The sequence below is a fragment of the Anser cygnoides genome, chromosome 4 (assembly GCF_040182565.1).
Source record: "Anser cygnoides isolate HZ-2024a breed goose chromosome 4, Taihu_goose_T2T_genome, whole genome shotgun sequence".
In the NCBI taxonomy this organism is placed as follows: domain Eukaryota; kingdom Metazoa; phylum Chordata; class Aves; order Anseriformes; family Anatidae; genus Anser; species Anser cygnoides.
This window is the reverse complement of record NC_089876.1, coordinates 73,284,408-73,306,123: the sequence shown is the minus strand read 5'-3', so window position 1 is coordinate 73,306,123 and position 21,716 is coordinate 73,284,408. Positions and strand designations below refer to the sequence as shown.

The 21,716-nt window shown below is 42.7% G+C and overlaps 2 protein-coding genes across 4 annotated transcripts in view; one reads left to right on the top strand and one right to left on the bottom strand.

Moving 5' to 3' along the window:
* MTTP (microsomal triglyceride transfer protein) overlaps positions 1-6,835 on the bottom strand; it is a 28,392-nt gene extending 21,557 nt beyond the window's left edge. Inside the window, exons 1-3 of the mRNA XM_048066415.2 lie at positions 6,680-6,835; positions 1,635-1,822; positions 984-1,127 (exon numbers count right to left, since the gene is read on the bottom strand). Coding sequence (XP_047922372.2) covers positions 984-1,127; positions 1,635-1,822; positions 6,680-6,740 — 393 coding nt within the window. The 5' untranslated portion in view covers positions 6,741-6,835. The remainder of the gene's footprint in view (positions 1-983; positions 1,128-1,634; positions 1,823-6,679) is intronic.
* A 2,975-nt stretch (positions 6,836-9,810) lies between these two features.
* TRMT10A (tRNA methyltransferase 10A) lies at positions 9,811-19,730 on the top strand. Of its 3 annotated transcripts, none has more exons than XM_048066421.2 (8): positions 9,811-9,924; positions 10,938-11,239; positions 12,230-12,392; positions 13,540-13,611; positions 14,059-14,133; positions 15,145-15,294; positions 16,422-16,527; positions 19,324-19,730. In XM_048066421.2, exons 2-8 carry the CDS (start codon positions 11,019-11,021, stop codon positions 19,488-19,490), a joined length of 954 nt encoding a protein of 317 aa, XP_047922378.1. In that variant the 5' UTR covers positions 9,811-9,924; positions 10,938-11,018; the 3' UTR covers positions 19,491-19,730. The 3 variants fall into 3 exon arrangements, with proteins under 3 accessions (XP_047922378.1, XP_047922379.1, XP_047922377.1); XM_048066422.2 differs by lacking the exon at positions 9,811-9,924 and adding an exon at positions 9,983-10,146; XM_048066420.2 differs by lacking the exon at positions 9,811-9,924 and adding an exon at positions 9,983-10,248.
* Positions 19,731-21,716: the final 1,986 nt, after the last annotated feature.

Sequence of the window (21,716 nt, the reverse complement as noted above, 5' to 3'; positions counted from 1 at the left end):
CCTTCCTCCTTTCTCACTGCCCCTCTGCTCATTTCCCACCTGTTCGGGCAGCAGAAGGGAGAGCAGAGCTGTTGGCTTAATGCTCCCAGCCACAAGCAATGGGAGGGTGGAGGAGCATGGAGAGGAGGCAAGAGGAGCTGTTGCTCAAACCTTGGTACTCCTGGCCCAGAGTGCAAGGAGACAGAGGAGAAGCTCCACAGAAAATAATAAAAAAATTAAAAAAAAGAGGAGATGGGTTTGCTTCATTCCCTTTCCAAGCAAGGCTGAGATGCTGAGAGCTACAATTAGACATCTGTGCTCCTACAAAGAGAGACTGCTTCAGTGCTCTTTCAGGGCAGGCTGCAAAACCCTGGCACCAGTCGAGCCACACTTGCTCACAGTCCCTTTCCTTCTCATTTTTGGAGACAGTTTCCCAGTAGATGAGCAACATGAAAGGTTGCAGCTCTTTCACCATCAAGCTCATTAATGTGAGACCATTGAAACATCGACAGGTGACACTGAAGTCAATAAGCAAGCCAGAGAAGTGGGTAAAGCAGTCATGCTAAAACATCTGTTAAGGGTTTAAAGAGATTAACACTACTCCTCATAGACTTGGTGTAACTCCCTCATGACAAACTGTACCGCCCTTTCTGTCTTCAGACCTTGGATAAAATCCTGGCCTCACTGAAGTCAACAGAAAAAATCTTACACAGCAACTGTGCATATATCTGCATATGTACCCAAGTGTTTGTGGCCAAGATGGTGTTTACTTACATCTGTACAGTGTCCTCAAGCCACAAGAGGCTTGGGATAGAAGGGCCCCTTGTACAGCTAAATTACAGCCTGCTCCAAACTACTGTCCTTTGTACAGAAAGATAGGACACAGTGGCATATCGAGAACACCAAGAGGATAGTGAATTGTTAAATTCTCCAAGTCTCTCATTAAAGATTTGCCTCAGGTGTCCTCAGAGATTGAGTGTAAATTTTGAAAAAGGGAGTCTTACTTTTCCACGGGCTAACTCAAGCACCATGGGCCTCTGTAAAGCTGCCAGATATTCTTTCCCGATGATCTTCTCTGTGTTTTTTCCTTTGAAGATGTTTTTAGCAGCTGGACGTTCATTCACATTTTCAACTTGGACATTCTTTATCTAGCAAAGAAAAAGCAAAGAAAATTCAGTCTGGTATTGGCCTGGGGTAGGCTGGGTAGACTAAATCTCCTCGAACCTAAGTACCAAAACGAGTCTCTAGCAAATGTCATTTTTTTTTCAAAATGTTCAAAATTTTTTCAAAATTTCTAGCAAATGTCATTTTTTTTTTCATTTTTTGTCATATTTGTGGCTAGAACTGAGGACTTCAACCTATTGCCCCTCACATAGGTGCTTGCACAAAAGTCGTTTGAAGCTATAGAAGCCATATGAAGCAATTTCAAAACACAGGAGATATTTTGAAGTTCTGGCTTAGGATGTTAGATACATTCTTGTGAAGTTTTATTCTACAGGAAACAGCTAATTGAAGAAGCCATTTTTAGTTGACGAGACTATGAGAGAATAAAAGATTTAGCTTATCTTCCGAAAACAAGTACTTCAAGGTAAGATTAACAATTAGATAAATGCAGAAAAGGTTGGACATGTAAGTTGTGTGATGGCATTAATTACCGTAACTTTCACCAACTGGTCATCATCATTGTCAGGATTTCTCCATAAGAGGTTGACATCCACATCAGAAGAAATCCGGTAGCCTGCACTTTTCTTCAGGGATGCTTTAGCCCGATCAACATAGACTTCAGCAGTGTAAGAAAATGCATATATTTTGTCATTACTTAAGCTTGGTCCAGTAGTGTGCCCTGTTTGGAAAGCAAAAACAAAGTTGTTTTAGACATGATTAACACAATCTGTCATTCTCTCTAAAAAACACCTTTAGAAAAATTAAAAATGCAATTGTCAGCAAAAGATTATGGGACTGAACTTGCTCCCCTTGCTTACAGAGACTGTCCTACCGCAGCAGTAGTTTTTAACATCTGTTTAAGTTGACACTAATCTCATATACACAAGGTAAGAATGTTCACAAAATCCTTTGTTTCAGCTCTACATTTAAATATACAAATAGAAGAGAGTCAAAATCTTTACTTTGGCTATGTTATCATTAGAAATGAATACAATATGATTTGCAAATCAAAATATTGTAATTAATCACGCAATCTGTCTGCTTAGCAATTTGAAATATACTGAAACCATTTGTTGGAGCCAATGGAAATTGCTCTCTGCACCTCTTGCACATTTATTGGGAACCTTTTCACTGAGAGCCTTGCCCAGGAGTGACATGAATGTAATGAAGACACAGAGAAAATATTTTTAGATGCAGTAATTAAGCTCTTGTTCTTCAAATTAAATGGCTGTCCCTGTAGCTATGCTTCTCCTGTGAACGGATGTGTTTTAAGGGATATAAAAAGACAAAATCTAGCATAAACGAAGCTTGCATACCTAATTTACAGTGCCATTTCCATTTGCATTAGGAACAAACTGGAGATGCTGTTCCCTAGGGATTCAGTTTCAGTGCTGTTTGTGTAAATGATATCTGTAGTACACAAATGGCTTATTTTTCTTTTCCTTTGCAAAATCACCTAGGGTGCCCTATCTCCACATCCTTTCCTGTCTTCTCTTTCTCTGCTTTCACGCACAGTTCTGGGGGGAACATGTAGTGCTACGACACCAGCCTCAGGCACAGGAATTAAGACCATGCCCCTAAAATATGGCTAAGGAAAATCAGTTTCTTCTTGAACACCCCTTAAGGACTGTGTTACTTAGGATATACATGACATCCCTTTTCACTGTTTCCAAGGGCTTCCCTCCTGTGCTCTGGATGGCTACAAAGGTCTCTTCCACACAAGACAAACTGATGAACTCAGTTTGCAGAGGGAAGGGAAGAGAAGGGAAGGGAAGGGAGGAGAAGCTGGCTGTACACATAGTGCTGTTACATCCGCAAAGTAAACACACATGCAGTGACCTTAGGTGCTATCTGTAAGTGTCACAGAACTAGTCCCTTGCACCCGAGTGCTGCATTGCTGAAACCAGCAGGAAGTCCTACTTTTGTAGGTATGAAGCAGAAAAAAAAATGCACAATAGAGTTAATCTAAGAAAAGAGAAGTCCTTAGGGAGATGCATCTCACTCTTATAAGTGCAGAAAAGAAAGAAAGAAAGAAAGAAAGAAAGAAAGAAAGAAAGAAAGAAAGAAAGAAAGAAAGAAAGAAAGAAAAGAAAGAAAGAAAAACTCTACCAAAACACCTCAGACAAATTCTTAAGCATGCCGTAATGTAATCAGTGTGTTCAAAGTCCCTCACAGAGAATCAACAGGCTATCTTGATTCATATCATGTTCCTCGGTGTTTTATTTGACTCTGTTAAATAAATTTCAAATCACTGCATTAGTAAAAAGGAAAAACAAAGTATTTTCTTATTCAACCATCAGAAAAAAAAATCCCATCTAATCCCAGTTAGGTGGATAGTGCAGGGCCATCATGGCTGGGCAGATACATTCTGCAGTGCTCAAAGAATCCAAAAAGCTGTGTTTTTAAGGTTTTGCTCGCTTCTCTCCCCTGTTCACCTTGACGTCACAGCAGTACGTCAAGGTCAGCTTTGAAGAACCTTTCTCTGAGGAAAACAGCAGCCACACTGAGTCTGGCCTGCAAATTGTGAAAATTGGCACAGCTACACAGAGGTAAACTGACTGAGGATTTACGCCAGCTGGAGATGTGGCACAGCAGGTTCAGTAATCCCAGGGGAAGCAGCCTGTTTGTGTGTGGGACCTCAAAGCTATGGCTACTGATTTTTTTGCAGGGACACTAAAGCATCAAGGCTGGCATGCGGTTCTGCCAGTTTTGCATTTTGTGTCTGTGTCTGCTTTAAAAAAAAAAAAAGAAAAAAAAGAGGTGTACAAACCTTCCTTCAGGTTGCTGTGTATTTCCTAGCCCCCTCCCCTCACACTCCTATCACCTTTGAAACCACGTTGCCTTTGAGAGCAGAGAGCATTCAGTTTGTGCCCAGGGAAGAGGAGCACCTTTCTGGAACTGCCCTGCTTCCTTGCAGCAGCTCCTAGCAGGCTGCTTCCTGGTTCAAAACGTCCTTCATTCGCAGTAGAAATGGCAGCACTGGTGATTTAGCATTCACTGAGGTTTGGCAGGGGCCACCCGCTATGTGCTTTCTAAAGGCAGAGGATGACACAGTCCCATCTAAAGATAAAAGGTGGGGGAAAAGCATATCCAAGAAAAATGATCTGGGTGCTGAGAGACATAAGTCTAATTAGTTATGGTGAGTGGTGGTGCTTTTGCTCACGCTCTCTTTTCAATTAAAGGCAACTTTCACCTATCTTCTTCCTTCTCCCACAGTTCACCCCACAGATCTTTTTTTCTTTTGGCAGCAGTTCCTTCCATCTTCCTCTCTTTCAACAATTGCTTGTCCCCGTATACAAATACACTGTTCCCTCCTGAAGGAAAGAGATGAAGAAAGGACACGGGCAGGCAGCTTCTTGCAAGTGTCATGGAAGAGATGAGTAATTGCAAAGTATTTCTAGGAGCTAGAACACTACTAGCTTCTGAAAGCTTTCACCATTTCACATGTGGAAAACGTTGTTCCCTGGGCAGAAGAGGCTTTTAGTTGCAAGACGGGCGTCACTGAGAGCAAAGTGTGAGCCAGTGATGGATCATGGTAAGAGAGGAAGCAGGGATGAGGCAGTATCGAAGGCAGCCCCAAGGAGATAGCACTTAACCTGGTGGAAATGGGGAAGCCAAAAGAGACAATAGGATAGCACAGTCAGATTGAGAGGTAAGGAGGAAAATTATGCCTGAGGGACAAAGGCACAGGTTTCACTGCCCAGCATCAGCTTTCAAAATAGCATTACTAAATATTCATGCTATCTTTCATGAGGAAAACTCTGGTACTATCTCAGAAGGAATATTCCTATTCCTTTCTAATAGAAACCTTAAAAAAACAACCAGTTATCCGTACTGCCTTCACAGGCTCTTTCCTTTGTACCCAAGGCTGTGATCCTTGAGGTCCTTATAGCCATTTCCATTTCAGCTGGTGGCAAACATCCCACTGCCGGAGAAGGGAGGAGGATCAGACATAAGGACCATGTTCAGCCGCTCTGTCTTAGGGTCAGAAGTGCATGCTTTCAAGGTGGAGTGCATAACACATGGTTTGACTAGTTACGTTAAGTGTCTGTCATTAAGGGTAACATGCCAATTCTATAATTAAATCATGATACTGTATAATACAGAAGGTTACACTGCATGGGTAGAGACAGCTGTCAAGTCCTGTGCCTTTTATTAATACATATGGCATGCACAGCATGCGTGCCTCTAACTACTAGCTGGCTCTACCTTCATAAATCATATTTGCCACTGTTTCTGATACTGGATAGCTTCAAAAAGCAAAAGCCAGCCATTTATTTGAAAATTGGAACTGCAGTAGGAAAGTTTCATGTGTGTTGATCTAGCTGACTCAGAGCTGCTAATTTCTTTAGCATTTCTAAAAGGTAGGTGGACTGAAAGGCAAAACACTCGTCCTAATCCGAGCTCTGTCACGGAGGCACTAAGTGGCCTTTGGGCCGGTAATTTAGCTCTCAGTCTCTCTGCACAAGAGATAGATGAGACCTTGCAGACCTGAATGGGGGATAAACTAATGAGAAAATGCTTGCACAGTGCACTGGGGGTGTAAAGTGACAAACAAATAGCACTTCACATCAATAAGTTTTGTTTAACTGACATGATGGAGAAGCTGGGAAGAGTAGGCCCCAGAAACGTGGCACATCAATATCTAGCCACAAATGTTGCTTGGCAGTTTTATGAGGGTTTTCTGCTGCTAGAGGAACTGCCTGCAGACTTCTTTGCTGTATAACTCCTGTCATGAGGGATAGGAAGGCAGGCAGGAAGGTTGCTGCTCTGTGCTTCCCCAGAGGCAGCGTGTGAGGCACACTGAGAGCACCTCTGCCACCTTTTTAACAGTTTAACTCAGGCCCGGGTGCTCCCCTGCTTCCCTTCCCTCCCTGCAGAGGACATCCATGTTAAACTAAAAGAATAGGTGTTGTCTAATGTTGCAAGACTGCTGCTCCTGTAAGTTTAACGTCAGATTGTCCACAGAGGGCCTCTACTGAGAGGCACTTTTCCTTCCTTCAGTAGGCTGGCGCTGCTAAAGCGGGCAGTCTCCAGATTTGGTACCCTTGACCTTTGTGCAGGACACCTGAGTAAGGCCCCGCTCTTAAGGCCTGTGCAGACATCCAGGTTTTCATGCCTTACTGCAGATCAAGCTTCCAGTGAAATTAATGGGATGCTTGTTACTGACTTCAGTGGTAGCTGAGTCAACTGCTCAGAAAGAAACCTGGAGAGCCCAAAGCACTTCCTGGCTCTGATCCACCGGAGCACTTCTGTGTGCTTAACTTAATAGCCCCTCTCCAGCTGGTGCCCCCACAGCATGTCCTGACTAAGCAAGGTCAAGATCCCCAGTTTCCTGGCTCACATCGCCGGTCCTGTGCACCTGAAAACATCGTCTCTTCCCTTCCCAGTGCTGACACGAATGTTACGAGCACCTAAACTTTTGTAATTAACCACTGCGTTTGGCATTACTCAGGCATGGCCGAGGAAAGATGTTCCTTTCTGATGCAAAGCATACATCTGTGCACGCACACTGGCTGTGCCATGGCTGACCTACCTTTCACAGAGGCCGAATACGTGGAAATGATGCAAAGGAACAGCACGGTTAGAAGAATCATGTTGGACTCCCCCGAGCTCCTGACTGCAGCATGAAGTGTGAAAGCCTCCAAGAAGAGAACTGCTGAGAGTGGAGCTGCGCTTGCAGAGGGAGCCGCCGCGCCGGCCACTGTGTTTATCTAGATGTAGTAAAGGTCAGATTCCAAATTCCACACTCAGGTACTAAGTTCATGGAAGGACTTCCAGTTAATTATTAAGAACTAAGGTAACTAGGGGTTTTTACCCATTCTACTGATTGCCTCAGCTTTCATTTTTGAATACCAGTGCTGTGCGGCCACATTTCTGAGCAGTGGAGGTGGCCTCCAGGCCTGGCAGAACCAGAGCTCCCCGCACTCCTCCTCTGCTTTAACGAAGGTGTGCTGGGGTCTGCTGCTGCCAGGGGCCAGGTTCTGCCCACTGTTCTCCACCCTTGTATATCAACTCTGTGGGCAACCAGAGGAAGATGCTTTATAAGGGTCTGGGAGCAGTTACATGGGATTCTCTATTAGCAGCCCCTGTATTACATCACTCACTCTCAGACACATGGTCTGAGTTTTTGGGTGGTCCTTTGGGGACCTAGGAGTTGGACTCCATGATCCCTGCGGGTCCCTTCCAATGTGGGATATCCTATGATTCTATGACCACTGCAGCAACAGGTTAGAGACTGAAAAGATGAGACAAGCCAGCCGCTCTGCCCCACCCCGATGAGTAACAGCTGCCGTGCTCAGTCAAGCAACAGGGCAAACCACGTCCTCCTTTTTCACCTGTATTTTCCCCTTTCCTCACGTTCACTTTATCTCCCAATAAGCCCCAGCCTGACTAACCCAAGCGTTTTCCCATTTCCTCTGAGAGCAAACCCCAGCCCATCCCTCACTAAGCCATGCTGCCACGGGGCTCGTTAGGGAAACCCTTGTCCCTCAGATAATGGCATGGCAGCGAGTTAACCCCCAGCGCTCCTTGGCACAGCCTGTGTGCCAAAATCTGTGCGAGGGCACACTCTCCCCAACTAACAAAGCCTCCCTCATTCTGCACAGGGAAAGATCTGCTCCTACACATGTAAATAGGAATAAGAGAGAGAACCGTGAGCCATCACCATGCTCTTTCTCTTCATTTTCAGAGGTTGTTTTACCTATATATATATATATATGTACACATATATATTTTCCTTCAACAAGCTAGGTCCTCTGAATAGCTCTTGGTCACAGAATAATTTTTCCACTATAGCCCAGAGTGCTACTTGCATCGTCGTCGCATTACAGCCTTAGGACTTTTGGCTGGCTGCTAGCTACTAATATCTCTAGTAAAATGGTGCTGCCCCAGGCTGTATTTAACTGCTAGCAATAGGCCATTTCTGTCATCAGCTCTTCTGTATTAGCGAGGAGCTGTGAGGTGACAACAGCCTTGGATGGTATAAATGCCTCCTTCATTGCCTTGTGCTGACAGAGAAGCCGAGTATGGTGGATGTAAAATGTCATGCAATGTTGGGAAGCAACAGGGCTGCAACAGGTCCCCTTGCTCATGCTTATTTCCACACATGGTGGAAGCCCCCTGGAAGCTCTCTGTGCACTGTGTGTGTGCTTTGAGAGGGAAGGAGGCAGGGAAGGATGAACAGAAGAAAACCCTGGGGCTGCACCTGCTGCTCCTCAGTTTATTGTTACGTACACTGCTTCCCCAGTGCAGGCTGTGAAATGCTCCTAACAAAAGGGACTGGAGGCAGGGCCTCATGTGGACACCAGTGAAGGAAGCTGAACAGAGCCCAGAGCACGTATGGACCAGACGTGCTCCAGGAGGCACCCCCCAGCCTCTATGGACGTCCCAAGAGGCAGGATCTCCCTGTTGATTTGAGTATATTCCTGACTCCATAAGCCAAGTCTTGCACTCACCAAAGTCCACTACACACAGAGGTTGCAGGATCAGTCCCTTAATGGATGCCTTACGCCATGCTGGCATATGTATTAAGGTCAAAGTATTACTGTTGCTGTGCATTTTCCAGAGTCCAAACAATAAAGCTCATATCTTTATATGACCTAATAAAACTAATGAGATTTCCTCACATCTTCTGGGTTCAATGAAATAATTTTGTCTTTTCTTCACAAACAATGGCGTGAAGCTTGTGGTTTTCACCTCAAAATTTCAGCTGTGAGCACCAAAGCATCCAAGTCTGTCTTTGCCCTGCAGCTAGCACCTGCATGCCCTGACACTGGGTGTTTTGGTGAATGATGCTCCCAAGATATCCCCATTTCTGCCCTGGGGGAAGGCAGACACACAGTCAAACCTGTCTAAAGGTGAGTCCTGCGTGTCACTCACATCCTAATCCTCGCCTCCCTTGCCAGTCCTCAGTCTACCTAAGGAGGTCAGCAGAAGGCATTTCTTCCCCCGTCCTCCTTCCACCCACTCGAGTGCTGCCAGACGTTATGGTGTGCAGCCAGCTTGCTGTTCGATCTCGAGATGTCACGTTATGGCTACGTCAAAATAATAAAATTCAGCTGGGCAGCTCTTTCTGCACTTCTGCAGCTGTTCAGGTCTTTCTTTTGCTTTGTCATCACTCAGGAAACGTTGCATGAACCTGTGTTGGTGTTTGAGGACGTAGGGCTCTGGATGAGCAATACTGCCACTTTGGAAAGCGCAATATGAGAAACAATAAATAAACGTGTAAGCAGTTTCTCTGCTCTAAGACACACAAGAATATTACGTGGATTTGTTAGATGTGGGTTTGATTTTTCAAAAAGGAAAGCAAACAAATGGACTTCTCTCAGTAACTGATTGTCAGCCATTTAACGATCAAATGAAAATGAAGGATTCTTCAGAGGGTCAGCAGTGCATTTGGACTTGCTGAGTAGTCTGGTGTGCAAATCTAGATATTAATAGCAACACGAGTGAGGTTTTAAGGAGTTATTTTTAAAGTAACGCAAGAAACAACCGCAAACGAAACCAAATATGACAGCAAACATCCAACACGAACAGTTAAAGGTCAGCAGCGTACTGTAGTGACCACATACAGTTTGTTTAATATAACTGTAGTAAACCTGAAACTGGGGGGAAGGGGGAGGCGCGACAGGGGCTCCCCTCAGCTACGTCACGGCCCCCTGTTGCCCGCCGGGATTTGAAGGCGCGGCGAGGGGTGGCGGCGTGCGCATGCGCGGCGGAGGCAGCCGCTCCTTCCCCCGCCCCTCCCTCCCCGGGCGGCGCGCGCGGGGCGGCTCGCGGGTACGTTACCCCCCCCCCCCCCCCCCCCCCCGTCACGCGCCCCCCACGGAGGGGGCTCGGGGTGCCGCGGGGGAGGGAGGGGAGGAAAATGGCGGCCGGCAGCACGCTGCCAGCGGGGCTCCCTTCCTTCCCTTCCCCTTGGGCACCCACGGCTCGGCCCTTCGGGCCTTGTAGCGCCCCGTTAGGGAAACTGATGTTAGCCGGAGCTCTGCCGGTTTTCTGGTGCGTGTTTCGTGGCTGTGCGGCTGTTAGCTGTGGAGGTGCGGTGTTTGCCAGCCGAGCAGGTGTCTTTGGGAAATTGCACGGCTCTTGAGCACCGGGGAGGTACTGAAGTAATGTATGAAAGAACAGCAGTGCATAGTGAAAAGAATAGGGTTATCGTTTTAGTTAATTTAGGTACAGAGCATTTTGCTGAGTAACGCTTCATTTTATTCCTACCCTTACTGGTAGCGTTGTGTCTGCTGGCAGTGGTCAGTGTCATTGATCGGTCAGCGGTTTTGGTTTGCAGAAGAAATAAAAAATAATTTTGAAGGGGTACAGCGTGTTCACAACATGTTTTTTCGTTGTTGTTTTGCCCAAATAGCTTTTATCTCTTTATAGTTTCCTAAAGTGCTGCCATGGTTACCATGCAAGATACTTCAATTTTTTTGTTGCTTTGTATATTTGAGAATAGTTTGTGATGCATAGCAGTACAGCTATTGGTTTTTTTTTCCTCTTATATTTAATCCAGTATGATTCCCTACTTGTGTGTGGTTGTGTGTTCACAGTTTTTCATTAGAAACTGCTGAATAGCTGCTGATAATACGCAGAATTCTAGATGCATTCAGAATACAGGTCACCATCTCTAAGTCTTTTATATATTAGCACTTGCAAAGGCACTAATCTTACTTTAAACAAAAAAGGTCCATCTCTTATTTATGCTTTATTCAGGTTTGTGATAGGTGTAGAGTGATATTTGTCCTGATTGAACTTCTTGCTAATAAATCTAATATCTACTTTTCTATTTTTTACAGAATTGGTGAAAGAAAAGCAACCTTTTCATGAAATACCCAGCACGTTTTTAGATACAAGTCAGTAAACCCAGCCAATAACTAATGTCATCAGAAATGCTAACAGAAAGTCCAGAGGTGCCAACAGAAAACACCATGCCCTGCGACATTCCTGATGTGGAAGGAAAGGTGAAGTCTAGTGACAGTCAAGTAGACAGACAGGTGGAAGGCTCAGATGAGGTAGAATGTCTCGAGCCCCTGTCCAAGAGGCAAAGGAAGAAACTACTGAAGCAGAAACAGTGGGAAGAACAGAAGGATCTACGTAGGTATGGTTCACAAAGTGTCTTTCCTAGGATTGTGTGTAGTAATGACTTCTAACAGTAACAATGCATCAGCAGAATCTGTGTGTAGATTGCTTGAGCAAATCAAGGCAGTTGAACCAGTTTTCTCCCACACTAGGTTTAAAGCAGTAGTCACAGGCTGCTCCATCTGAGTATGAAGAAGCTTTAAAGGTAAGCATCCTCCCTTCATACTAGAAGTGTTCCTCAGCTTGAAGAAGGTACCAGGAGGGATTCAAACTTGCATATTATTGGCTTGTAGGAAGGGAGAAATGACATGTAGGCTGTCCCCCATTCCTTGTTGCTGTCAGACCTGGAGAATCTTGCAGAACACTGAATATATTTTATCCATAAGTTATGTTGACTAACAATCTGTTAAAAAGTTTTTGGAAGATGGTGGGCTTCGGTGTTGCTTTGTTGTTGAGATAAAACATACCTACCTGCAAGTGGGCTGATCGTGGTGTATCCTTGTTCTGCTGACAACAAAAGTGTTCCTTGCTGAGGTAGCAGCTGGTAAGAGAGACCTTAAAGTTGTCTGAAATCTACCAACTGCCTGCTCCACTGGGAGAACAGGGTGGGAAGAAACAATTGCTTTGGAAGTCTTCTGACAAATTCTGCTTAGTGAGACAGGAGGTAAATTGTCCTGCACATTTTTATTGCAATTTTGTGAATGTTTTTGGTTGTTTCTGTTAAGAGACCTGGTTCGGAGCACCATTAAATCCATGAGACTGTTGATTTCACTTGGATTTGTCACAGATGTCTATCTCTGTAGGTATATCCAGAACATCACAAGCAACGCTGGGGTACATGTTTCATTACACTGTTAGCAAAACACAAATGCAAACAACAGAGAGAAGTTTAAACAACCACAGTTATGGGCCATCCACCTTGCTCACAGAAGTATGCGTTCGTGTACGTAATGTGTACCTCAGGAGATTTGGCTGCACTTTTTAAAGATTAATTTGTTCGTTTGTTTAGGCAGAAACGAAAAGAAAAACGCCAGAAGAGAAAATTAGAACGTCAGTCAAAATTGGACTCCAATAATGAAGGGAGTGGCAGAAAGCGTATGCGAAGGGAAGTTGTTCCCAGTACGCTTCGCCTCATTGTGGACTGCAGCTTCGATGACTTAATGGTGCTAAAGGTAAAAGAAATATACCTACCAAATACAAATGTTGACGGGTTCTCCAGTGATAGCGTTGATGCAGTAGCAGAGGATAGTTAACATATTTCAGATTGTGATGACTTCTAGACTTGCTCACATCAGTTGCTGAATTTTTCAGGGTTTTAAATATACCTTTTTGTAAGATGGCTAAAGATTTTGTTCACCTTCATGGAGATGTGGTAAGTTAGCTTGGTTCCAAAAACAGGAGTACAGGAACAATTTGTGCAGTGTGTTCAGCCTGATGATACATGCAATTCTACCTCAAAATGGTTTTGCTAGAGGGGCTGCAAATGCCACAAATACTGTTTTGAAAGGGACCTGAGGCTCCCAGCAGTGTTAGCAAGGATCCACTGAAGGTAGAATTTTTAGCATGAGTCTGCTGAGCTTTTTCTCTCAGCTACACCATAGGCAGTTGGGACAGGACAATACAATTCAGCCCATGTCTGAAATTTTAGAGTGGATAAAAGTGTGTGTGAGATGTTCGCAGGATAGATGAAAATGAGAGAGATCAGCATGATACGCAGCCGCTGGTCAAGATGCTTGGCCTGCCATTTTGTCATCAAACACCTTTACCTCTACAAGGAACAAGTTAATCTGCAGCCTCCTGTAATAGTGCAGTGTTGGAGGCAGATCTCTCTCCTTCCATATTGCTGCTGCCAGGGACTTCCCCACCCTGCAAGAGTACTTGAATTCAGGGTTTTGCAAAGCCTGTCTTGCCTCTTGTTGACTGTAGGGTGGAGCATGTCCAGCACCGACTGAGTGTTGTTGCAGAGTGGTAAATCTACTTGATTCCTCAGATGAATTCTGAGTTGTGTTTTAATATGTAATTAAACCTTGGTGATTTTTATGTTTTGTTTTGTTCATTTCATCGAACTATGCAAATCAAGCACATGCCTGGAGGTGTCTAAATATACTTTCGTACAAGATGCATGTTTCCATGTCAGCATAATCCCTGTGACAAGGGCTCTTTTGTCTCGTAGGGTCTGATGTCCACTCTCTTTCCATAGTCATTTTAGCCAGTTAAAAGCCTCCTTTTTCTCTCTTTAGCTTCTGACTGGCTCATGGTAAAGCATTTTGTGGTGGTCTGTCTGAAGGACTATGTAAAAACAAATTGTGTTGTGTACAGGATGTTAAGAAGCTTCACAAGCAAATTCAGAGATGTTACGCAGAAAACCGCAAAGCATTCCATCCTGTGCAGGTATGTTTAACCAAGCTGGGAACTGGCTGGGTTGCTACGTACAAAGTTTAAGAGGACAGCTGTGCCACAAGTGGAGGGGAAAAAAATGAAGCTGCCTTTATTTAGTAAGAAAATTACTTCTGTTGTACCTGATTAATTTTCAGCCCACGTGTTACAAAAATGCACATTTGTAAAAGTATGTGCATGTCAGTGACATTCGCATGCTGCGGAAACACAGTTGATAGTCAATTTTGTCTGACAGATACAGAGGGGGAAAAAAAGTGACTGCGTGTATTTGTCTTTAAAATTGTCCCTAACTGTCTGAACGTGGTCTTAGTACCACTTTTAGCTAAATAGTAAGAGTTTTTTTCTACCCTTAAGTATTAGCTAAAAGTTTTGTACAGAGTGGAAAAACATTGGCATATTAACATTTCAGTACTATGTACCTTTTTGTTGTTCTTTTCTAAGTTTTACTTGACGAGCCATGGCGGACAGCTGAAGAGCAACATGAATGAAAACGACAAAGGATGGGTGAACTGGAAGGTGAATAATTGACTACTTCTGTTAAGAAAGGAAAAAGAAATCTTCATCGTAATTGTTAGCTAGGTTGTTTGTTATGAAGGATCAGTGTAGTTGTTTTTTCTTTTTTTTCTGTGGCATCAGAGCAATATATTAAAAAAATCTAGTGTGGCTCTTTGTGTTCTAAAATAATGAAATAAACCAAGCAGTGCTAGTCTTGAATCTAGATTTGGTTTTTGCTTTAAAAACGCCACATGTATAGTCTTCACGTGTTCTTATTGAACAGATACCATTCTCTGACAGAATAGGCAAGCCTACTTTATTTAAGCATTTTAGACAGTCATCTGTCTTGACAGTGCTGTGTGTTTTTATTGGGAAAATACCACTTCAAATCGTGATGTGACTCTCCTGCTGGCACCTTGCTATTATATTGCCTTTCAACACTGAAGTGTTCTTTAGAGAAGTAGTTTGACTCAGCGTCAAGCTCATGCTGGTTTTCCTTGTGACTCCCTGTTAAATAAGCACTCTAACAAGTCGAAATAAGAATGCTTTGCATAAATGGAAAACAGTTCTACTTTCAGCAGGTTTTATGTGAGAACTGCTGTGCAAAAGCATAGCATACGCCTCTCCTACCAAACAAGGAATGTTAACTTAGCATTTACTTCTGGTCTTGCCTTTTAGAAAGGTAGACTTGAAAATGGTTGGGATCCCTTAGGGGATGTACTGTAAGATCTGAAGGGAATCACAGGAACTTAAGGTTTTACAAAGTTCTCTTGGGTTTTCAGAAAGGTTCCCGATGATTTTTACAAGCCAGTACATTAGGGAGCTATAGGTGAGGCTGTGGATTATTTATGCAGAACTCAGTCTGCGCTGTGCAATGTACTTAGACATGAATGAGAGGCGTAGAATGACTGCATACTCTCTTATTTTTCCTGCTTCTGTCTTGGGTCTGTAATCTTGCCCAGCAATTCATCAGTTGGATGTAACTTCTTTTAACTACTTTTTTTTTTTTTTTTTTTTTTTTTTTTTTTTTAGGATATCCAAATTAGAACAGAGCATTACAGTGAGCTAATAAAGAAAGAAGACCTAGTATATCTTACCTCAGATTCCCCAGATGTTCTCAGCGAGCTTGATGAGAAGAAAGCATATGTGATTGGAGGACTGGTGGATCACAATCACCACAAGGTAAACTGTGGGTATGGTTCTTTAGAGCTCTTTTATTGGCATAAATGCTGTGCGTATATAAACTAACAAAAATAAATAATAAGGCAACTTCTACAAGAAGATTTAATTCAAAAAAACGTTTAAGGAAAACGGGGAAAAAAAACTTGTCATGGTAGCAGTGGCTTGTGTTCCAGAGTACAGACATGCTGAGACTTTTTGGGATTTTATCTTTTCGTTTTAAATATAGGAATGGAATTAATAACACTGCTCAGCTTACTGAGGGCCGTATTTTCAGACAGAAGGGTTTGGTTTCTGTTCATGCATTCGTGTGTGTGCTTGTACATGCACATGCCCAAAAATAGATGAAGAACAGCGCTTGAATCTTGAATGTCCTTTTTTAATGAGTTTGCTTGTCAGGAGAGTTTGGCTATGTAATGCACATGCCTCAGGGATCTGGTTCCATACCTGCACGTGGGATCGTGCTGTGTGGACCTGGAATGTCATGGAGAATGCAGCTGGGAAATTAAAGCACTGCTACTGCTTTTCTTCAGGGGCACTCCTATGTAATTTCTGGTGACGTTTGATACTTCAATGTAATGCTAAAAAAAGGGATGAATCTTAAGCCTTACCAAATGATACTTCAGCAGTTAGTCCACAGTTAAAGGCTAGGAGGGAGCTAAAGCATATCCTTTATATATTTATTGTGGTATAAACTGTTTACTCACTTTTCCGAGTGTTTTTTCCCTTTACTGCGTACAGAATTTGCTGGTTTTAAAAAAGAAAATTATTTTTCCTTTATTCTTCCTCTCAGAAAAATACCCAGTTACTGTAACCTGAGTAATTTTTTATTTAAGCTCAGACTTGCCTTTAAAACAGGCTATGGCTGACATGTTCTAGAGCTGCATGACCAGATTTTATTTACAGTCCTTCTGACCATTCATCAAAGTGTGACGTATTCAGGGTAGGAAGGTTTTCAAAGGTAGCCCTTGAAGCAGGTATGATCTTACCTGGATGTGTTTCTAAGTATCTTGTAATGTAATAGCATGGCAGCGCTGGCGAGACTCTTGCAAGAAAATGATAATTGTAGTAATCTGTATGTGCTGATTCAAAATTGTGATTCTCAGTCAGCTTTGGTGTCTCTCCTGCAGGGAATTACTTACAAAAAAGCTGTAGAGCAGGGAATTGGCCATGCACAGCTCCCCCTTGGAAACTTTGTGAAGATGAACAGTCGGAAAGTGTTAGCAGTCAATCATGGTAAGTTTTAAATCACAGGATAATTATATTATTATAGAATATACTTGCTATGTTAAGAATTCAAACCCTCAAAATGTGCACTATAATGCAGATACCTAATTCTTTATTGTGCTGATATTTTTTTTGAATCTAATTGCCTTTGGGAATCCGTAATTGCCCTAACCGCTAAATATTTTAGGTACCGTTAAATACAAATGTAGCTAAGGAAGTTCCTTATCCACTTAGAAGTGCACCTCCTATTCTGTTAACTTTTCCCGTAATTAGTATTGGCGTTCTTATCATCGCAGCCTTGTTTTTAGACTTAATGTGTAAGTGAGTAAAATGTTGGAAACCATCCCGTGGATTGTATCCCCTCGGGGTTTAAGTGTATGTGATGTTTATTTTTCCCCTCTTCTGACAGCTTTGCTCAGCACTAGCTGCTTAGGTAGGTGTAGACTGATCTGTGGAATAAGCAGTGCTCCATCTGCTGAGCTTTTCTAACTGCGTTTTTAGCAGGTTTCCTGGTTCAGATTGAAGTATACAATGATGATTAATCAAGTCTTGACACACATACCCCCTTTAGTTCTTCTGTCTATTATTAAATTATCTTTTTGTCATTAAACAGGGGAAATGGGGTCATCTCAGACCTTCGTGGGAACTACTTGTAGAAGTCATTTTTTTCCTCTCTTCGTGTTCTTTTATTTTGCCTTGCTTTGTTTCAAGTTTCTTTTATTATTTAACATGTTGCTTGATGATAACTTCAATTTCTTGAAAGGCCACTGATTAATTAGATGTGCGTTGGCATGATACATGAAACTACAGATTATTTAAACATAGAGGAAAATACACCTTATAGCTTCCTTTTAATTGTATGTCCCCAGAATTAAAAGATACAAGGGATTGGATAATTTGTTTCTAAAACATGATATTTAAATGTTCTTTATATGGACCAGCAGGGCTTTGTGTTACTCATCAGAAGTTATGATAGCTGTAGAGTTTTACTGGAGTACTGGATTTTTTCTGCAATAATCTTATACTGACCTCTAGTGTCAATGTTTTTGGAGGTTGTCTCCTACAGGTTTGAGCATTGGGTATAGATTGGATTGCTTACATTGAGACTTTCATTTATATGCTTTACGGTCTTGCACGTGTTTCCTGTGCCAGATTCTTAGGCACCTGATTTCACTGCAGTTTAGTTGCTGAGATTTCATATTATGTGAGATAGCCCTTCTAAAGCCCCTGCCCTTCTAAAGCATTCACATCAGTGGTTTTTTTTTCTCAGTTATTTGCACTGAGATTTTCATATTTTCCTGCGAACATGACTCTCTCATTGCTTTGTGTATCGTATAATTGCACATGGTTTCTGTTTTATTTTGATTTCTGGATGGCCACTCTTGGTGCAGAAGTTGAAGCTGGCAGAGCACAGTATGGAGCTTGCCAGATGAGACTTTGGGACCTGCCTGCTCAGTATGGAAATACTTTAAATAGGTGTGAATTTGGAAAATCCTGCAGAAGAAGAAATTTGTTATTAACTGCCTTGTTAGTCTCTGAAGCACTTAATTAAATGGGGCCCTCTAGTGGTGGGAGATTGACAGCATTGTTAGCAGTGGAATCCACTTGTTGCTTCTTATTTTTTGATTTTTTTTAACCTTTCTTGGGATCACGTCTCCATATACCTCCACAGGCAGTTCAGTGCCTGCCTTGCCACGTTATAATGGCACGAGGAATGCATACACGTGTGAAATGTGCTAGAAAACTGACAAACTGTGAGATGAAACTGTTTCCGACTTGATGTGGAATGTTAAAACTTGGAAGATGTGAAATCAGGGCAAAACACAACTGCCAGTGTAGCTGAGAGAATTTGTTTTAATCTTCAGCTTTCTATCCCAAGCCTAATACTTTGTAGTGTCTGTTACCGGACCATTATTGTTCCATCCCAGTCTGCAGTGATGTCTGTTAACTGTTTGCACTGCCTGTTCCTGTCCTTGCTTCGTATTTTTGTTGCTGTTGCAGCCCCATATCAAAGCCCCTGTTGTTCTCTTGAAGCCACCCTCTTTCTATCAGTTCTGTTTTTGCTATGCAGGTAAAGGAAGTTCCTATGCAAAGAAGATTACTTTCTCCTTGTACTCTTCTTGTTCCTTAAGCAACTGTTTTTGCCACAGGTGCTTTCTGCAGTAACTTAGAATGGTGTTAATACAGTCCTTTGAGAGATCATATCTTCACAGTAGTTCTGAGGTGAATAACCTGCCTAATAAAATTGCCAGCTCTTCAATATCAGTGTCACAGAGTCTTGTAAACTGTGGATCCTGGCTGGCTGTCCAGTAAGCCTGGATCCAGGAAACCTCGTGTAAATGTGACACTTCTCTGTAACTTGACTCTCCGTGAGTATGAGAGCTGTGCAGCTCCTCCCTTTCTGAATGCTTGCCTAACTCTGTAGGTTTTTTTCTCCCCTCTGTAATTCCTTTGATCCTTTCTAGTATTCTGTCACTTGGCATTGAGAACACTTGAACTGGGTGCATTCTCTGAAGTCAGCATTCTCCAGTGGTGTTAATGCTATTCCTGTAGCCTTGAGCCCGAGGAACGACCCTTATGCCCCAGATTTGTCATCCATGTCTGGTTTACTTACCAGCCATAGGGCCTCCTCCTGCCTTCCCTGCTACTGCAGAGCCCCAAGCTACGTTTTTTTGGGTAGCCTGGGATTTTTCTAAATAACCAAATGCACGTAAACCTCAGTAAAAATGAATCTGGGGGTGTGTTCCTATCAGCAGTTCAGTTACCTACATGTAAAAGAGCTGATGGTCTTTCTTGACGTTGCAGTGTTTGAAATCATCCTTGCGTACCTGGAGAAGAGAGACTGGAAGGAGGCCTTTTTCAGCGTCTTGCCGCAGCGGAAAGGCGCTGTTCCTCTGGGAGAAGCCAACGATTCATCCGCACATGCTCTGTCTGAAAAAGAAGGTGAAGACAATGACTCCGACAGCAACTAGCCTTCAGAGTGAGAAGATGGGAAAGATGAGGCATGCAGTTCACAGGATGATGCTGGGGCATGAAGTAGTTAAGCTCTGAAGATCATCTGCTGCCCTTGCGATACTGAATTGTCTCAATGCTCAGTAGTTGGCTTAGAGCTGTTCCTGGACAGAAAGGGTAAAGACACGTGCAGTTCTTACCCCGAAACTTCCATATTAAGAGCTTTTAAAAAAATAAATGAATGGCAAATGCAGAATTTATTTCGTTTCCCAAGGAAGCTTATTTATTTTCATTTTACGGTTTGTTTGTTTTTTTTATACTTACAAAGTTGGGTGTATTACCCAAAAGAACAAGTAGTTACTATTTTAATGTGTGTACTCTTCTCCATATCAATTCTAAGGTTTCTTAAAAGCAGTGCATGACAAATATTCCTGTGACCTCAAAACCTGTACCACTAGTGCCTGTTGCAAAGTGTGCATGAACGTTAAAAAAAAAAAAGTTCTAATTTTCCTGAGCATCTCAACAGATGGTAACAAGCAACTGAGCTGCCTTTGTCTGCTGGGCTGCTCTCACTTATACATCTGCATCTAGTTAGTTGGGGTCAGAAGATGAAACACGAGTTGGGGGTTAAGCCAGTGGTTAATGCCTCAGTTTGAGTGGGATGGATGTCTGCACAAGTGCAAATCATGCACCTTGTTTGGTACCTGGTTTGTGATGAGTTGAGGTGATGCAATCGCTTTTGATGATTTATTGATCACCTTAGCAAAATTTAACCTGCAGTGTCAGAATCTACCAGGAGTCAGGAACTCCTAGTAAAAAGTCCTTGCTTTTCAGTTTCAGTATACCTGTTCTGTCCCATGGTCATGTATTAACTGGAGTGTCCGTCAAATACTTTTTCTTTAAAAAATAAAGGCATAGTTTGTCTTAACTGTAATCCAATTTATTTTTATCTGATTTAAGAACTTTTGCAAAGTGCTGAAATGGACGTCTTGGAGGCGTGGCTTCACTTCTCACCTGTGAGCCTGCCCCATCCCCTCTGTAGGGCTAGCCAGGTAGCGGCAGGGGGCGTGTTGGATCGTCAACAAGTGCAGCCTCACGTAGGTTGACCGAACAGCTTAAAAACGTCGTCATAACTGTCTGCTGAGCTGGAATCAGAGGGGTGATACAAATGTGGCTTAGTTTGTATCCGTTTTTATTCCTTCCTCTGTTATTACTGCTTTCAAATTGAGAGTAAAAGTGGGGTCCCTACGATGTCCCTATGGTCTGTAAAGGGTTGGCATTAAACTGGTCTTGAACTTCTATACATGGTATACTTCTACCTATACTTCTTAAATTACCAGATAAAGGTCTCTTCTGTTAAAAGCATGGATTGTAGTTTTTCCCTCAAATAGTTTTTTTTATTGTTTTGTTTTGTTAGGCTACACAAAAATGTCATTTCTTTTGTTCCAGAAACTAGATCAGCTTTTTCATGCAAGCGCTTCTGGTTTTATTTCTGTAACAAAAAGTGCTGTGTAAGTATACCCAGCATGTATTGTTACATATAAATGTGTGTCTCACATAAATGTCACACATAAACGTGTGAAGTGGTGAATTACAAGGAGGTACATCTTTACAGCTAAGGTACTGCATGTTAATGGTGCACAGCACCTATTAAACCTGATCTAAGACTCTTCAGTCTCTCAAAGGTTTTCTTAAGGCTATTTAATGTGAGTGCCTCATTTTAGTAGACAAAAAGGGGACTTTGGAGACACTCTGAAAGAGTCCAGAGGCATTTTTATGGAATTCTGCTGACAAAGCGTTTTTGTTCTGTGAATGAATTGTGTTGCAACCTAAAACACAGCCTGTCTTGCATATGCAGCAGCAAAGTTAGGTGAACACACATGCATGCGCATTTTTAAATAAATTTATTTTTAAATAAAACCGTTGCAAATTTGAAGCTTACCTACCTATGGAAAAATTTGGAACGTAGTCTTGTCTTTGCTTTAATCTGCAGGATGTATGAATGATCGTAAGACTGACTGATGACTGCCTGAGGGGTTACCAAGGATTTGGAGGGAATAAGTACCTGCAACTTTTGAGGCCTGATACGGTAGTCGATGCAGCATGTGTGTCTGCGGGGATCATGGCCTGTGGTACCGATGAGCAGAGAAAGCTCACACGCAAGTTGTGACTGACCCAAAGGAGGTGGAAGTACTGGGCTTGTGAGAGACCTGGGCAGTGCTTCCCACCAACCTCTGGGGTCAGTA